Source organism: Chaetodon auriga, chromosome 3 (assembly GCF_051107435.1).
Source record: "Chaetodon auriga isolate fChaAug3 chromosome 3, fChaAug3.hap1, whole genome shotgun sequence".
In the NCBI taxonomy this organism is placed as follows: Eukaryota; Metazoa; Chordata; class Actinopteri; order Chaetodontiformes; family Chaetodontidae; genus Chaetodon; species Chaetodon auriga.
In genome coordinates, this window is record NC_135076.1 from 26,215,426 (window position 1) to 26,230,582 (window position 15,157).

The window sequence follows — 15,157 nt, forward strand, 5'->3', positions numbered from 1 at the left end:
AGTCACGTGTTCAAATCCTAGAACAAAGAGAGAGAAGTTTTACACTGTTCTTATTCCTGACTATTGTAAACAAGCTGTAGTGGAACAGGAACATCGTGCTTGCTGTGGTGCACCTGCTATAATACTAGTTAGATTATTCTTTCCTAAATGGTGAACGACGGATGAGTGAACAAATATCCCCTGCAAGAAGCACAACAGCCAGTAGCAACAATAAGGGCCTGTCTGTGGTCCTCTGAGTCTTTACTTTCAATTAAATGTGTAAATAAAGGTCTAAGCATTCAAGTGTTGTTCTATTAAGTAGAAATATACAGTGTGTATACAACTAGTACCTGTTCATAATAACTAACCCTTATTAGTTTTAAGCATGTTAACTTCTCTTAACTCTGCTCATTTAAAGCTGCTATTTCCCCCTGATTCGATTAACCAATGAGGAAAGACTTGTGCTGAAACTGGATTGGCGGAGTAACACCCACCCCCCGATGACGTAACTTCGTGTCTAAACTTCACATTAAAGGTTCTGGACCCTCCATAAGCCTCAGCAACGTGCCGCATGGTGACTTTAAACTAGAAGAACGACCAGTTTGGATCTACAGGCGTTAACTATCACTGCCATAACCCCTGTGTGTTGTTTTACGGCACTTTTCTTCCTTTGTAAAATCAGACCTGCCATCTCTTCCGATTTTCCCGGGGTTATATGCCTATTTGATGCTTGGTAATTCCCCTCCGGTACTGCAGGTGGCAGTATGTAGAAGATTAGCTGTACCGCTGAATGACTGTCCATTCACTCAAAAGGGCAATTGAAGAAGAAGAAGAAGAAGGAGAAGAAGAAGAGGGAGGAGGAAGTAGGGGACTAACTGCGCAAATATCTCATCAAATTGGAGGGGGCTCATCTGAAGAACAACGTCAGTCAACGCTATGGTTTTAGCTAAATGTGCTACACGGATGTTAATGAATGACAGGAAGGGAAAATAGATAAATCAGCCAATCAGAAGCGCGAAAACACGCTCCACCACGGCTGTATATACTATCTGTGCCGTCCATTATCATCACCCTCTCTCTATAGCCACTTAATGCAGGAACCAGTTAACCCGATCCCAGGAAATAATTAGCCCAAGGTAAAGGTCTTGGGACAGCCCAGAACGAGGCGCCATAATTCCCCTGCTGTTAAGTCCCAATGTCAACAGGTGCGTCGGACTGTAGACCACCTACAGACTCTTATTTTGAAAGCCGGAATCACGTGTACTGTCTGTGACGCCAAGCAGGACTGATCTGCATTCATGTCCCCGTTAGCGAAAGCCATGTCCAGTAAGTACAAAGTTCTCTATTTTACTGAGGTTGCAGCTGGCAAACATGCGCATTCAGTGTGGTTAAAGTTAAAAAAATAAATTAAGAAATGTCTCCTCCGAGCGCAGGCAGTGCACTTATATCTTATAAATCTGGACCAAAAACCTCTTGTTGTGGCAGAGTTCCGTCTGGCGGTGGTGCAGCTGCAGGTGACGAGCGTCAAGGCGGACAACCTGAGCCGAGCCCGGAGGCTGGTGAAGGAGGCAGCGGGACAGGGCAGCAAGGTGGTGCTGCTGCCGGTGAGGAGGAGGGTCTCTGAGGGTCTCTGATGGGGGGGGGGGGGGGGGGGTAGAGGACGCTGGGTCCCATCATAATGCACACCTGTTCACTTTGTCACTTCACTGGTTGCTGTTTGTTGAACTCGATGCACATGGAGAGTAAATCACCACAACACAACACAATGCAGTGAATATAGAAATATATTATTGGAGATTAAGGCTGCGCAGCCAGCAAGAGCTGCAACTGACTCCTGTTTGCATCGTCGATTGGATGTTTGCTCTATAAAATGCCAGAAAATGGTTCAAGATGACATCCTCGAATGTCTTATCCACAACCCAGTTCAGTTCGCTGTCACAGAGGAGTGAAGAAAACCAGAGCCTGGACAGATCTGCTGCCGGTGCCCAAAGAGGTCAAATTCAGTGTGTTAGACTCCCCACAGCGCACACCTCCTGCTGTAAAACTGACGCTGTGTCACCTGTCGTTGACGCAGGAATGCTTCAACTCTCCGTATGGAACCGGCTTCTTCTCTGCGTACGCTGAGAGGATCCCAGGAGAGTCCACGCAGGTGCTGTCCGAGGCGGCAAAGGAGAACAAGCTGTATCTGGTGGGAGGTAGGAAAGCATCACTGGCTGCGCTGACATTCACACCAGGGTCCAGACATCCATTAATCCAGAGCTTTCCCACTGGAAGCACTGGAAATCTACATTTTAATGTTAATTCTGCTGATAATCCCACTCAGTGCTGAACCTTGGAAGCCTCCTGCAGTGTTATGTTGTGTACAAACGTGTCAGCTCTGTGTATGAAAACTGACTTGTTTCTGTTGAGTTTGAGATGTCAAATATCTCCAAATACAAGGACAGACTGAAAGACGACGGAGAGCACAGCAGTGAGCGTAATAGCAATAATTCTTTTAATCCTCTCATATCAAGGTCACGACTTCCTTGTCTGGTTTTCTTGGGATAAAAAAGTCATTTTCTTGAACAAACAAAGGTTTATACTTTATACGTTTGTTTTTTTTTTTTATTTTACAGTGTGTTGATCTTATGCCAGTACTTCATCTTGTATTAGTGACAGAGTTCAAGCCAAACAGCAGCAGAGTTAATAAATGATCTCAGTTCATCTCCTCTCTCTCTTTATCTGAACTGGCAGTAACAGCTTTAAAACAACGGAAACAGCAACTGGGAACACTGGAATGTCACCGTTCCTTCTCCCATGATCCGTTCACAAACACCACAACGTTAAACATTTGGTGAAATCCATCCACAGAATATCAGTTATTACGCAAGTTTGACCCGCAGTAACCCTTTTTAAAGACAGACACTCTGCAGGAAAAGCCGACATCGTTAATGTTATTAATTAGACCTTCGCTGCTCTACAACATGAGGAAGTGCTTCACACTTTTCTCTCTCTGGGACTTTCCCTCTGGCTTTTATTGCTCCTCATTTATTCCAGTTTGCTCTTCTTGCAGCAACAGAAACTTGATTCCTGTGCTGACTGTTAGTAGATGGAGCTGATTACCCTCTGAGGGCTCTTTAAATGATGGAGGAATGAACACGAGGAGGTGAAGCATGACTGACGCGTGCAGGAAAGACAAAGTGCTCTGATCTTGTTGCTATTGGTTCTTACCTGTGAGCTCATTACAATCGAGGCAGCGATGTGAATGAACTTGGAAACTGCACTAAAGAAAGATTTTGTTCCCCAGGATCCATCCCTGAAGAGGACGGTGGGAAGTTGTATAACAGCTGCACAGTGTTTGGGCCTGATGGAGAGCTGATCCTTAAACACAGGAAGGTTCGTTCAAATCAAATACAGGAATTTGTTTAGTCTGCAGCCCCGATTCCAAGAAGCCGTGACGCTGTTTGAAAGATAAATAAAACAGCATGTGATCGTTTGCTGATCCTTTTTGACATAAACTCAACGGAAAACAGCACAAAGACAATTTATTTAATGTTTGAGCTCATCAGCTTCATTGATTTTTGTAAATATCTGCTTATTCTGAATCTGATGCAGCAACACTTTTCAAAGACTGGGAAAGATGTGGAACGCTCCAAAAACACCTGTTTGGAACATTCCACAGGTAAACAGGTTGATTGGTAACAGGTGAGAGTCGTTCACGAGCGAGGATGGAGCGAGGTTCACCACTTTGTGGAAACTTCACTTCAGGAAACTGTTTAAACACAGTTTGTTTGGAAATGATTGAATTCTGTTTTATTTCCATTTCACACAACGTCCTAATTGTTTGGAATCAGACCTCACAGAGATCAAAGCAGGACGTTCACTTTTCTAAAGCGTCTCATCGTTTCCTCCTTCAAGATTCACCTCTTTGACATCGACGTTCCAGGGAAAATCTGCTTCCAGGAGTCAGAGACGCTGAGTCCAGGCCACAGTTTGTCAGTGTTTGAAACACGTAAGTGACGTATTCGACTCCTGTCTTCGTCCTTGCGGTTGGACGGCGTCCTTTTGATGCGTCTCCTCTTTAATTCCTCCGGCAGCGTTCTGCAAAGTGGGCGTTGGGATCTGCTACGACATGAGGTTCGCAGAGCTCGCGCAGCTCTACAGCAGGAAAGGTAAGCAGCTGGTTGTTCAGGTGACATTTTAACGTGGTGCAGGACGCTGGATCAGCTTGTCCTCTTGTCCTCAGGCTGCCAGCTGCTCGTCTACCCGGGAGCCTTCAACATGACGACCGGTCCGGCCCACTGGGAGCTCCTCCAGAGGGGGAGGTCAGTCTGAGAGGCCCAGAAACAACTTCTGGAAAATGTTTATTAAAGTGGACCAAATATCTTATACAGCATTTAATTCATGTCCCCCGTGAGACAACATGACACTCCAAACTTCATCCCTCCTTCACCGTGACATGAGGGGGCGGTTTATCTGCAGAGGAAGAGGACCAGAGAGGAAGAAGTAGCTCCAAGTCTGATAATCAGTGACGATACTGCTGTGAATTCTGCATTTTGTGTCCATCAAACAGCTTTTCATGAAGTTCAGATTCTGTCAGGATTGACACTGGTTTTCAGACGCTGCAGGCTTTTATGCAGGAATTGTGCTTTATAAGTATTATTATTATAAGAAGAAGAGTATCTTATCCATGGCGTTGACGTCATGCGTTTGTCTCGTCTGCAGGGCGCTCGATAACCAGCTGTACGTGGCCACGGCGTCTCCTGCCAGAGATGAAACCGCTTCGTACGTCGCCTGGGGTCACAGCACTGTCGTTAACCCATGGTACAGTAAGAACGCCCGCTGCGTCCTCTGACCGGCTCACAGTGCCAAGTAGCATCAAATTGAAGTACTGGAGTAAAGTGAATGTGTTGATGACCGCTGGTGTTTGTCCCTGGACGCTGGCGTCATATTGGAAGCTTTAGTTTCCCGTAACGACCAGCTGACTGTGTTTTTGCAGGGGAGAGGTGATCTCGAAGGCCGGAGCGGAGGAGGCCGTGATCTACGCCGACATCGGTGAGTGTTTCTGCAGAGCGATGCGCTGCAATCCAGATGTTTCAGGATGAGTCTGATTCCACAGGAGGGTTTGTACAGATGTGTGTGTGTGTGTGTGTGTGTGTGTGTGTGCGCGCACGCTGAGCCTGCACTAAACCTCCCGGTGTCACCTGTTCCCAGACCTGCAGTATTTAGCCGACATCCGGCAGCAGATCCCCATCACGGCCCAGCGTCGGGACGACCTCTACACGGTGGCGTCTGTGCAGGAAGGATCGAGCTGAACGAGACACAAACATCTGGGCGAGAAATGTGGAAACGAGAGATGAAGTTTGGACGGTCACTAATTGACTGATGGCAGCGCTGCTCGCCTCTAAAGGATGGAGCTGTGCTTCGCTTTGTGTCACTTCTGCTCCTCAAATGAGCAGCTGATCAAAGGAAAACTGTGGTAAGCAGTTAACTGTTTATTATTTTTATCACTGGAAAGTTATTTTTTGGCATTTCTTGACAAAATGCTTTTGAAAAAATATCTATATTTTTGATCCTTTATTAATTTCTCTTTCTGATTGTCTCACCAGAGATTTTAAAAAGTAGAAAATGATGGAAAAACAGGGACAGCTCTGTAAAAAGCTGAAATAAAACGTCTGTATGAAGGAGTTTGAGCGTCTTTATTAAAGCTTGAAACGGCTCCTCCCTGTGAGAAACAGGAGCTCCAGTAAACACAGAAAAACAGGAAGCAGTCACAACATCCATATGTACAGGTCAGTGCTCTGTTGTCTCCGGTCGACAACAGCAGAAATTCATCTCCTCCGTTTCTACACGTCGGTCTCTTTGGCCTCCGGCTTCATCGCCTCGTTCTCCTCCCTGAGCCGATTCCTCCATTTGTATCCTGACGACAGCAAACATTCATGTCAAGCAAGAGATGAAAGCAAATTTACACATGAGATTTAAATAAACGTCGCTGAATGTTTGACTTGTGATTATCAGCTCATTCACACCCTGCTGGGAGCAGTTATGTACTGAACATCATTATTTCCTCTCATTGGTGGGACAGTTGGTTCAGACAGTAAAATCCAAACCAGGAAAAGACTAAATGATCTGCGTTAAGACTCTGAGCAGATTTCAGGACTGACTGCATGTTTCTGACGTGTCTTTTCGATGAACCATCCTGATTAACGGACCTACTGATCAATGATTTTACCACTAATCCTCACCAGCAGACGCTCACCTCTGTTCCCCTGCTGGTGTTGGTACTCTCGCTTCTTCCTCTTGCTTATCCTGTCCAGGTGAACCTGGTAGGCCACGCCCACCACCACCATGACCCCGACCACCGCGCACAGAGCCGTGCTGAAGATCCACATGGCCTCTGACGCCCGGATCACCACCGGGCTGCTCTTCACTCCATCTGAGCGCCGACAAGAACCAGATGAGTGATCAATATAGAAAGATTAATCGATCAGTTGTCAGCGATTAATTCTGATGATCGATTAATCGGTTTGAGTGATTTTTATAGACAGAAAAGTCAGAATTCTCCAGCTTCTTAAATGAGGATATTTTCACTCCTCTGTGACAGGAAGCTGAATATTTGGGGTGATTTGGGAAACACTGATGGACATATATCACTTTTTCTCTGACATTTTAAACTAATCGATGAATCGGGAAAACAATCAACAGATTCTTTGGCAAAGAAACTTTGATTTCTGGTCACTTACAGCTTGTGGATGTCAAGCTTTCGTTCATGGGCTGGTTCTCTATGGTGCACGACACGTTCGTGTTTCTGGAGACGTTGACCGTCAGGTGGCTTGTGATGTTGAACAGACGGGAGTCCGGGAGCGCCGCTGTCCGGGTCCTCACGGAGCCTTCGGGGGGCTTCTCGGTGTTGTTGATGAGCCAGTAAACCGCAGGCTCGGGAAACCCCCCGGTGGAGTGACAGAAGAAGGCCGTCTCATGGCCCGGAGATGCTTCCTCCCTCTGCAGCTGCGGGGGGCTGAAACTGGCTGCAAACAGCCACCACAGACAGGAGTTAGCTCCCTTCAACTCTCCTCTCATCACCTCCTGTGTGTTGGACACTGACCTGCTATCCTGAGGCACGCGGTGCACAGCGCCGCGCTTTGCTTTCCCTCTGAAACGACGATCAGACTGTAATTCATCCGGTGCTCTTTGGGGTCGACTGCGGGCAGCTCCAGAGAGACGTTTCCAGTCTGCGCGGCGTCCGCTGGGATCGTGGCGCTGTTGGCGCTCAGTGTCTCCACGTTTTCACTGTTTCTCCACACCGATCTGAGCACCACCTCAGAGTCTCTCCTCCACTCAATGGAAAAATTCACTAAGCCTTGTAATTTAGGGTAGAAGCAGGGCAGTGAGACCGGCCGTCCCACTACGCCGAGGACGCACTCCTCCTCTGTAGAGAAAGAAGGTAAATCATGAGCGAGGGTCGGTGGAGAAAGTTATCTGAGTGTGTGAACATGTATGAGCAGACAGTCACCTCACCCAAACAGGCGCAGAGACTGAGGAAGCAGAGCAGCAGTCCCGTGCGCCACAGCGCCACCGGCATCCACCGCTGAGGACACTTTTGCGCACCCAAGACGCACAAACAATCCCAAAATATGATCCTCTTGACGCCGGAGAACGAAGACGAGCCCATTGCTAACTCTTAGAGCCGCCTTCCTCTGCTCTCCTGTCTGCTGCTCGTCTCCTTTAACAGCTCAGGTCAGACGCACACCTTTCCTCTCTCAGCATGAAGTCATGTTGTGGCTTGTTGTGCCATACCTGCCCTCTCTCTCTCCACTCTTCTCTGATTTTGTTGGTTTAACAGATATTTGGAGTCCGAGGCAGAAATAATCAAAAATCAGATTTCTCAGGTTCCACCAGCACATAACCTGTTAGGAGCCACATCATGAAGGCTGGTCCGACCGGTTTGACCCGTTTTCAGGTCGCAAGTTCAGAAGCTGAACTCAGCACCAGACGGCGACACAGAGTTTTTTGTTTGTTTGTTTGTTTGTTTTGTTAACGTATTAAACTGATGTTAAAATTAATAAATATTTCCTGCTTCCTCTCAAAATCAATGCACTTAAAACAAGTCTTAAAAGTGTTCAAGTAATTCTTCACCAGTTTACTATTGAATACAAAGATGACACATTTTAATAGCTGCAAATTATTATTATTATTATTATTATTATTATTATTATTATTATTATTATTATTATTATTATTATTATCAGCACTTGGAGCAGAGATTTTATAAAAGCATTTAAAAACAATTGAATTTCTCAATAAACACTTATTAACTGTAACATGGTAATCAAAACTACTTGACCTCCTGAAAATGTATTCTTTTTTTTTCTTTTCTTTTTTTTTTTTTTTTTTATGTTTTATTGGTTATTGTCTTACTATTTATTTATTTGAAATTCAATCAAAACTAAACTGACGCTGAAGTTTAGAGGTGCAGTGACTCGATAGTCCACCAGGGGGCAGACTGAACCTGTGACGCGATGGTGAAAACTAAAAAATATTTTGTGTTGTTGTTTTATAATGTTTTTTTTTCGGAGCAGATGAAATGTAATGATCCGTCTGCTAAATTGTTTTAACGTACGGTTTGTTGATTTTCCGATAAAGATGCAGGAAATTACACAGGAAATGACGTAAACCGGAACTATTTTTAGGCATTTTTCCCCTGATTTTTTTCTACAGGCAGTTTCGTCCTTGCATGTTCGGTAGAAAGTGTTGCTCCAGTAGCATTTGCGTAACACACACAAACCTTAAACACCGATAAATCCATATATTCAACCACCTAATCTGCTTTAAACGTTCTGTTGTCGAAGCAGTCTGTTTATTTCTACACAGCGTGGGAGGAGAAGCTGCCTGCGAGACCAGACTCGGGACGAAAACACCCCCAAATCTAAACACGACATCAGGAAGATAACGCGCTGTCTTTTACAGCATAGAAACCTCTACCTTAGGTTAAATTTATGAAGTGTGACTAAAGTTCAAACGGAGCATCGCCAGCAGGCTACCTCTCGCTACAGCAGGTGGCGGTGTGCGCTCTCCAGCTGCTTTGTGATCCCTCAGTAAGCGCGAAGAAGAAAACGTCAACAGAGCTCACGTGTGACCTCTCAGGCATCGGTGTAAACCAGCTGCTGCTGCTGTCTGAGGTGTGAACGCGGTCCCGATGACAGCGGCTGAGGAGCTTCTGGAGGAAACATGACAGCACCGAGGAGGATCCGGTCCTGGCTGCCGCTCCTGCAGCGACCCTGTCCGAGAGCAGCACCCACGTCCCGCACACTCCTTCACGCTCCTCCTCACCGTGCATCTGCAGCGAGGGCCGCCTCCCCCCTGCAGATTAGACCGTTTGCACTCTCTGCATGGAGGATGAGGAACACGGATGACTTCAGCAGCGGATTTACCGGAGGGGAGGAGGAGGAGGAGGAGGATGAAGATTTCATTGACGACAGCGAGGTGGAGGAGTTGTTCCAGCAGCAGCTTCCTGCGGGCGTCGGAGAGGGTCAGCACAGGGTGTTCATCGTGCACCCCGACGTGAAGTGGGGGAGCAGGAAGCAGCACCTGACCACCGGTAACAAGACAAGAGGGTGATCGACTGCCAAAAAGTGATCCCCGTCTGTTTTAAAGGTGTTTAAACTGGTAAAGCTGGTTGTATTCATAATCTAACAGGTAAAATAATGCAGAGACGTAATGATGATGGCAGAAGAGATCACTTCTTTATTTTATATGTAACCCATCCGTAGATTATATTCAAAACATTACACATATCAAACACATATAACCATTGGAAACAATAGTAAAGTATTGCTGTTAATCATGTAAGTGTCATGTCTGATTACGCTATAACACTTTTTTGGACCTTAAGTTTTCACAAAGACAGACCTTAGCTTTTACCAGGGACGTAAAGTTAGATATGTTTGTACATCAGGACAGTTTGATCCAGATAGAAGCTGCTGCAGACGTGTGAACAGGGCGACAGAGTCACTCAGGTGTGAGCGTGCGGGTCACGCAGGTGGATTTCTCTCACTCATCCTGCTGCTTTCTCCACAGCTGAGCTGATGATGGCCGAGGCCGTGGGGCTCGTCAACACGTTGGACAACTGGAGGGTGGTGGACAAGATCATCCTCTCCACCAAGACGCCAGAGAAGAAGAGGATATTTGGCAAAGGCAACTTCCAGTCTCTGACAGGTATGATCCATCCTGTGAATCTGTGCATGGAGGCACGGAGGTGAGTGTGTCCTAATCTCAGCTTTCTCTCCTCCTCAGAGAAAATCAGGACAACTGCAGGAATCACTGCTGTGTTTGTGAATGTCGAGCGTCTGTCTCCTTTGTCCGAGGTGAGCTTATCTGGAAATCGCTTTCTGGCTGCGCATTCAAAGGTTTGGTTCACTGATGGACATTTTTTCATCCCTGCAGAGGGAGCTGGAAGAAGCCTGGGGGGTCAAAGTCTTTGACAGATACTCGGTGGTCCTCCACATCTTCCGTTGCAATGCCAGGACTAAAGAGGCCAAGTTACAGATCTCTCTCGCAGAGATCCCCTTGTTGAGGTAATTTTGCTCTTTCAAAACATCCCATCACATGTTTTTCCCCCAGTTTGAGCTAAATCATGTTTTTGTTATCACCCACTTGGATTTTAAAACGTCTTCATGCGATGGCGGCAGATCTCGTCTGAAAAATGAAGTCGCGCACTTGGACCAGCAGGGTGGAGGAGCGAGGTACATCGGAGGTTCAGGTAACGTCCAACACCTGAGTGACGAGTGCGCCCGCCCGTGTGTTAGAGAAACCTGTCAGAAAGGAGCTTCAGCTCGCTGATTGGTCGTTACAGGTGAGACCCTGCTGGAGGTCCAGCAGAGACTGCTGAAGGAGCGGGAGCTGAAGATCCGAGCAGCGCTGGAGAAACTGCGGAGAAAGAGGCACCTGCTGCGGTCTCAGCGTAAACACAAGGAGTTCCCCGTCGTCTCGGTGCTGGGTTACACAAACTGTGGTGAGACAGGAAACAGCTCTGGTTCACTGATGCTTGATTTTTAGGACTTCACGTTCATGATGCTGATGCACTTTTCTGCTTGTCCAGGAAAAACGACTCTGATCAAAGCGCTGACCGGTGACAGTGGTCTTCAACCCAGGAACCAACTTTTCGCCACCCTGGATGTCACCGTCCACGCCGGCCAGTTGCCAAGTCACATGACAGTTCTGTACGTGGACACCATCGGTTTCCTGTCCCAGCTGCCCCACCAGCTCATCGACTCCTTCTCTGCCACCCTGGAAGACATTAAACACTCAGTATGTTCCAGACATCGAGAGTCTTTGTGGTGAAACACAGAGTTTCGGTGTCACTGTTGTTGACTCGGTGCTCGTCTCTCTGGCCCGTCCAGGATCTACTGCTTCACGTCAGAGACATCAGCCATCCAGAGACGGTGAATCAGAAGGCCAACGTTCTGAACGTCCTCGAGAACCTGCAGATCCCCGACAGGCTGATGAACTCCATGATAGAAGTCCACAACAAAATTGACCTCGTTGACAAGTAAGAGAAAAAAAACCTGTGTTCAACATCGATTTTAGACATCTGTTGAGCAGCTTTTTAGATCTAGAAGATAAACTGTATGATTGGTCGAATGCCTCAGTGCAACCCTGCATCACAAAACCACAACATTTAACTTGTGCTCCTCAAAACCATCTCCCAGCATGCTGGATCATTTGTATTGTTATGAGCGGCATCATTTTAATGACCTTTGGTGTCAATGTGTCAGAACTCGGTTTAGTCTTTAGAAGAAAAGGACGTCCGATTATTTTCTGTTGTTCCTCTCAGCTATCAGCTCACTGAGCCCCACACGCTGCCCATATCCGCCCTGGAAGAGCGAGGCCTGGATGAGCTGAAGAGAGCCGTGGAAGAACGGATCGTGAGCTCGACGGGAAAACACATTTTAGACCTCAAAGTTGACCTCAGCACTCCGCAGTTAAGGTGAGAGCTGCTTTTCCTCACTGCGTTTTCAGAGTTTAGAACAAGAGACCATCCAAAGTAAATGTGCATCTCCATCCGTCCACAGCTGGCTGTACAAGGAAGCCACAGTTCAGGACGTGCAGGTGAATGCGGACGATGGCTCGGCCGTCGTCGCGGTCATCATCAGCACCGCCGCTTATGGACGCTACAAGAAACTGTTTGCAGGCAGATAGCAAAGTAGGAAGGACAGCGATCGTTCCTGCTGCAGCTCTGAAGACATAACTGGTCCATGCAGACTGTGACAAACAGAGAACGTATTGTACAGTAAAGTGTTTTCTGCTTGTAAACATACAGCATATATAAAATTCACATTACAGTTTGAAACTGTACAGAAACTCAGAAACAGTTTTTTTCAGATCATTTCTCTTAGTTAGAACTCTTAATGGAGGCAAAAGTGCAAATATATATGTAAAAAGGAGGAAATGAGGTATGCTGTAGCTGCTTTGGGATCAGTTCCTGTGGAATAAAATCACAGCTAATAATGTTTGTTTTATCTGGCGGCGTTCTTCCGTAGAAGTTTTTGGTTCAGTGCAATGACCAGAGAGCAGAGTGGAAGCGGACCCACGAAGTCTCCCGCGATGATATTCAGGCTCTTTGGGTCCGATCCAGGTGTCTGCTCCTCCAGCCATTTCCTCAAACACTCCCAGTTACTGAAGGTCAGCGTCCGCAGGGATTGCTTCAGGTTCTTGGCGATGTAATATCTGTCAGCCGTCAGATTCAGGCCGGAGACGAAGAAGCCCTCTGCGAAAAAACAAAACAAAAAACAGCTTAGCGTGTTCGTGAAAACACACAAGAGTGACAGAAAGGACACAAAAGCCGAAGCCACGAAACCCACCAGGACGTCCCAGGTCTTTGTTCCAGTCCAGGAAGTCGATCACTCCCTGTGCCGTGCGCTGGTTGGCCCACCAGTAGGGGATGGCGGGCCACAGCTCCTGATGTCTCGCCGCCGTCTGGGAGTCGTAGGACAGGACGACCTGGTAACCAGAAGCCCACAGACTCCGCAAGGTCAGGACCGGTTCCTGTGGAGGGCAGGTTTGCTTGTGTGAGGCTCTGTACTGTTTTCACATCGGCTGCACGAGGAGGAAACTAACCTTCTGGGGGCAGAGCTTCGAGCCGAACAGCTTCTTCAGGGAGAAAATGAAGGCTTGATGGAGTTTGTCACTGATTCCCTCAAAATGGCTGCAAGCAAGGATGACAATCTCCTTTGGGTGAGACTCCAGCCAGGTGGCGACAGACACCAGTGTTTCCTGTGGAGGAAGGACATTCACTGTGAGCACACGGCAAAGGCCCGAACTGAAAGTCCAACTTAAGATGATTCTACCCACCAAAACCGTTAAATGTGTGTATATGACGTGTGTGAAGTACAGGTCGCTGGATGAGTCGTTGGGTTTGTGCGCGACACGGAGATCGAAGAACCGAATCCCCATCGAAAGTTGCTCCTCGATGCTTTTGTCCTGCAAGAAAGAGATTCGTAAAACATGAGCAAAAATACTTCTAATAACAAACAGAAACTTTATTTCTATCGCACCTGCCGCACAAGAGGAGCAGCTCAAAGTGCTTACGGGTCAAACCACTGAGTGTGTCTGAAAGGGCCCAGCTGTAGAGATGAGCCCTCAGAGAATTATCTTCAGAGCGTTTTAGTATTTTTAGCTCATTGTTTTGGTTTTCTGGCCCCCCAACTTTAATATTTTTGGTTGACTAATGGCTCTCATCAGCTGTTTTCAGAGGAAAAAGTAAAATAAAACTGATAAATTCAACACCGGATCGACTACAAACCCTGAAGAAACACATCTCACTGCGGCTCCTGACCCAGCACAGCACAGCAATACCTTTTTAGACCCATAGGGGTCCTCACACCACTTCATCGGCACAAGCTGTCTGGCTGCTGCTATGCTCAACACCTACCTGTGTTGTAGCCCATTTAAAAATAGCAGGTCTGGTAAAGCAGTAGAAAAGTCCATCCAGGAGCCGGAAAAGGTCCGACTCAGACCGAACCAGGGGGGAGTTAATGTCCAGACAGTAACTCATTGCATCGTGGCTCCCTGGATTAACAGAGGGGACAGACACGTTGAAAGCTCCTCACAACAACTCTGAACTGGGAAAAAGTGGTTGATAGATTTTTTATTTTTTATTATTATTTTTTTTTTTTTAACTTTTAGTACTCTTTCACTCGTGTAAATAAATCTTAACCAACTAATTAAGCAATCAAATAGAAGTGATCAGAAAAGGAGGCAAAAGAAGTGCAATTAAAAAACGACAGCATGCGCGATGAAAACAGTCCGAAAACTAAAGATATTCAGTTTCCTCCCACAGATGAAAAACAGCACATATTCACCTTCACAACAGAGGCTGGAGAGACAAATATATGAATACAGACCTGAACTCACTGGAGTGATACTCTGCACTGGACATTTACAGCAGCAAGAGATAAAGTGTTAAAGTGTGAGACATACCGGGGATGGCCAGGTTTGTCAGCGGAGTGTCCCACAGCTGCTCGGGCAGAGCTGACATCCAGTCCTGGCAGCTCAGATCCATGTCGCACAGCCAGTCACAGACCCGCAGGAGACTCTCTGAAACCAGGTCTGAGAGACCTGTTCAGGCTCGTCATCATGTGATCGCTCCCGTCCTCCTCCTTTGTCTAGTTTCTTTCAATGATCGACCACAGAGGAGGAGCAGGGGGAGGAAACTTTGGAGTTCCTGGTTCTCCAGTGGTGTTGAATAACCGGTAATTTTACGTTACAATGCGTGTCAAGTGCAGCGTTTCAGGCAGTGCGGAAGTTTCGCTTTTTTATGACGCTACGGGAAAGTTATGCTGTTTGTATTTCAGTGTAATATGAAATACATGTCTCTGAAAACAGCATTTAAACTCAGACATCAAAACACTTCCGGCTTCGTTGCCATGACGTTTGGAAGGGGGCGGAGCGAACACCAAACCGGAAGTGGGCTCCATCCATGAAGATAAGTCTAAACTTCAGTCCTCCAACTAAATCCACAACACTGTTATAAAATGTGAAGCTGTGTAAAAAGAGTATGCTTTCAACCAAATGAACGGATATTTATTAATGTTTATTTTACATTTTGAAGCTTAAATTCAAAAAGGATATTTGTTCTTTATTTAAGCCTATATAATTATCTGCTATTCTATTTATATTTAATGTAAATTTAGCCATAAAA

The 15,157-nt window shown here is 46.5% G+C and overlaps 4 protein-coding genes across 5 annotated transcripts; 2 read left to right on the plus strand and 2 right to left on the minus strand.

Moving 5' to 3' along the window:
* Window positions 1-505: 505 nt before the first annotated feature.
* nit2 (nitrilase family, member 2) lies at window positions 506-5,644 on the plus strand. The gene is made up of 10 exons (XM_076726544.1): window positions 506-1,305; window positions 1,465-1,583; window positions 2,054-2,174; window positions 3,266-3,354; window positions 3,877-3,970; window positions 4,056-4,130; window positions 4,205-4,283; window positions 4,684-4,782; window positions 4,958-5,013; window positions 5,173-5,644. The coding sequence occupies exons 1-10, from the start codon at window positions 1,278-1,280 to the stop codon at window positions 5,271-5,273; spliced, it is 861 nt and encodes a 286-aa protein (XP_076582659.1). The 5' UTR covers window positions 506-1,277; the 3' UTR covers window positions 5,274-5,644.
* LOC143318327 (ICOS ligand-like) lies at window positions 5,638-7,768 on the minus strand. Of its 2 annotated transcripts, none has more exons than XM_076726540.1 (5): window positions 7,477-7,768; window positions 7,064-7,387; window positions 6,702-6,986; window positions 6,218-6,394; window positions 5,638-5,878 (listed from the first exon to the last, which is right to left on the minus strand). In XM_076726540.1, exons 1-5 carry the CDS (start codon window positions 7,628-7,630, stop codon window positions 5,805-5,807), a joined length of 1,014 nt encoding a protein of 337 aa, XP_076582655.1. In that variant the 5' UTR covers window positions 7,631-7,768; the 3' UTR covers window positions 5,638-5,804. The 2 variants fall into 2 exon arrangements, with proteins under 2 accessions (XP_076582655.1, XP_076582656.1); XM_076726541.1 differs by having other exon boundaries at window positions 5,681-5,878; window positions 7,064-7,379; window positions 7,472-7,768.
* Window positions 7,769-8,358: 590 nt separating this feature from the next.
* Window positions 8,359-12,475, plus strand: gtpbp6 (GTP binding protein 6 (putative)). The gene is made up of 10 exons (XM_076726539.1): window positions 8,359-9,556; window positions 10,036-10,173; window positions 10,252-10,322; window positions 10,402-10,532; window positions 10,647-10,717; window positions 10,811-10,969; window positions 11,057-11,265; window positions 11,358-11,506; window positions 11,792-11,944; window positions 12,030-12,475. The coding sequence occupies exons 1-10, from the start codon at window positions 9,187-9,189 to the stop codon at window positions 12,154-12,156; spliced, it is 1,578 nt and encodes a 525-aa protein (XP_076582654.1). The 5' UTR covers window positions 8,359-9,186; the 3' UTR covers window positions 12,157-12,475.
* plcxd1.2 (phospholipase C, X domain containing 1, tandem duplicate 2) lies at window positions 12,378-14,580 on the minus strand. Its single transcript, XM_076726543.1, has 6 exons — window positions 14,437-14,580; window positions 13,889-14,025; window positions 13,309-13,437; window positions 13,075-13,230; window positions 12,819-13,002; window positions 12,378-12,724 (listed from the first exon to the last, which is right to left on the minus strand). The coding sequence occupies exons 1-6, from the start codon at window positions 14,516-14,518 to the stop codon at window positions 12,474-12,476; spliced, it is 939 nt and encodes a 312-aa protein (XP_076582658.1). The 5' UTR covers window positions 14,519-14,580; the 3' UTR covers window positions 12,378-12,473.
* Between the last annotated feature and the right edge of the window lie 577 nt (window positions 14,581-15,157).

Excerpts from the sequence above, each read along its gene's own strand:
- nit2 (XM_076726544.1), top strand. The coding sequence starts at position 1,278 with ATGTCCCCGTTAGCGAAAGCCATGTCCA. Across the intron at positions 3,355-3,876 it reads TGATCCTTAAACACAGGAAG|ATTCACCTCTTTGACATCGA; the intron begins GTTCGTTCAAAT and ends TCCTCCTTCAAG. Across the intron at positions 4,284-4,683 it reads GAGCTCCTCCAGAGGGGGAG|GGCGCTCGATAACCAGCTGT; the intron begins GTCAGTCTGAGA and ends TCTCGTCTGCAG.
- LOC143318327 (XM_076726540.1), bottom strand. The coding sequence starts at position 7,630 with ATGGGCTCGTCTTCGTTCTCCGGCGTCAAGAGGATCATATTTTGGGAT. Across the intron at positions 6,987-7,063 it reads CGCGTGCCTCAGGATAGCAG|CCAGTTTCAGCCCCCCGCAG; the intron begins GTCAGTGTCCAA and ends GGCTGTTTGCAG. Across the intron at positions 5,879-6,217 it reads ACACCAGCAGGGGAACAGAG|GATACAAATGGAGGAATCGG; the intron begins GTGAGCGTCTGC and ends TGCTGTCGTCAG.
- gtpbp6 (XM_076726539.1), top strand. The coding sequence starts at position 9,187 with ATGACAGCACCGAGGAGGATCCGGTCCTGGCTGCCGCTCCTGCAGCGA. Across the intron at positions 9,557-10,035 it reads GAAGCAGCACCTGACCACCG|CTGAGCTGATGATGGCCGAG; the intron begins GTAACAAGACAA and ends CTTTCTCCACAG. Across the intron at positions 10,718-10,810 it reads GAGGTACATCGGAGGTTCAG|GTGAGACCCTGCTGGAGGTC; the intron begins GTAACGTCCAAC and ends TGGTCGTTACAG.
- plcxd1.2 (XM_076726543.1), bottom strand. The coding sequence starts at position 14,518 with ATGGATCTGAGCTGCCAGGACTGGATGTCAGCTCTGCCCGAGCAGCTG. Across the intron at positions 14,026-14,436 it reads GACAAACCTGGCCATCCCCG|GGAGCCACGATGCAATGAGT; the intron begins GTATGTCTCACA and ends CTGTTAATCCAG. Across the intron at positions 13,003-13,074 it reads CGAAGCTCTGCCCCCAGAAG|GAACCGGTCCTGACCTTGCG; the intron begins GTTAGTTTCCTC and ends TGCCCTCCACAG.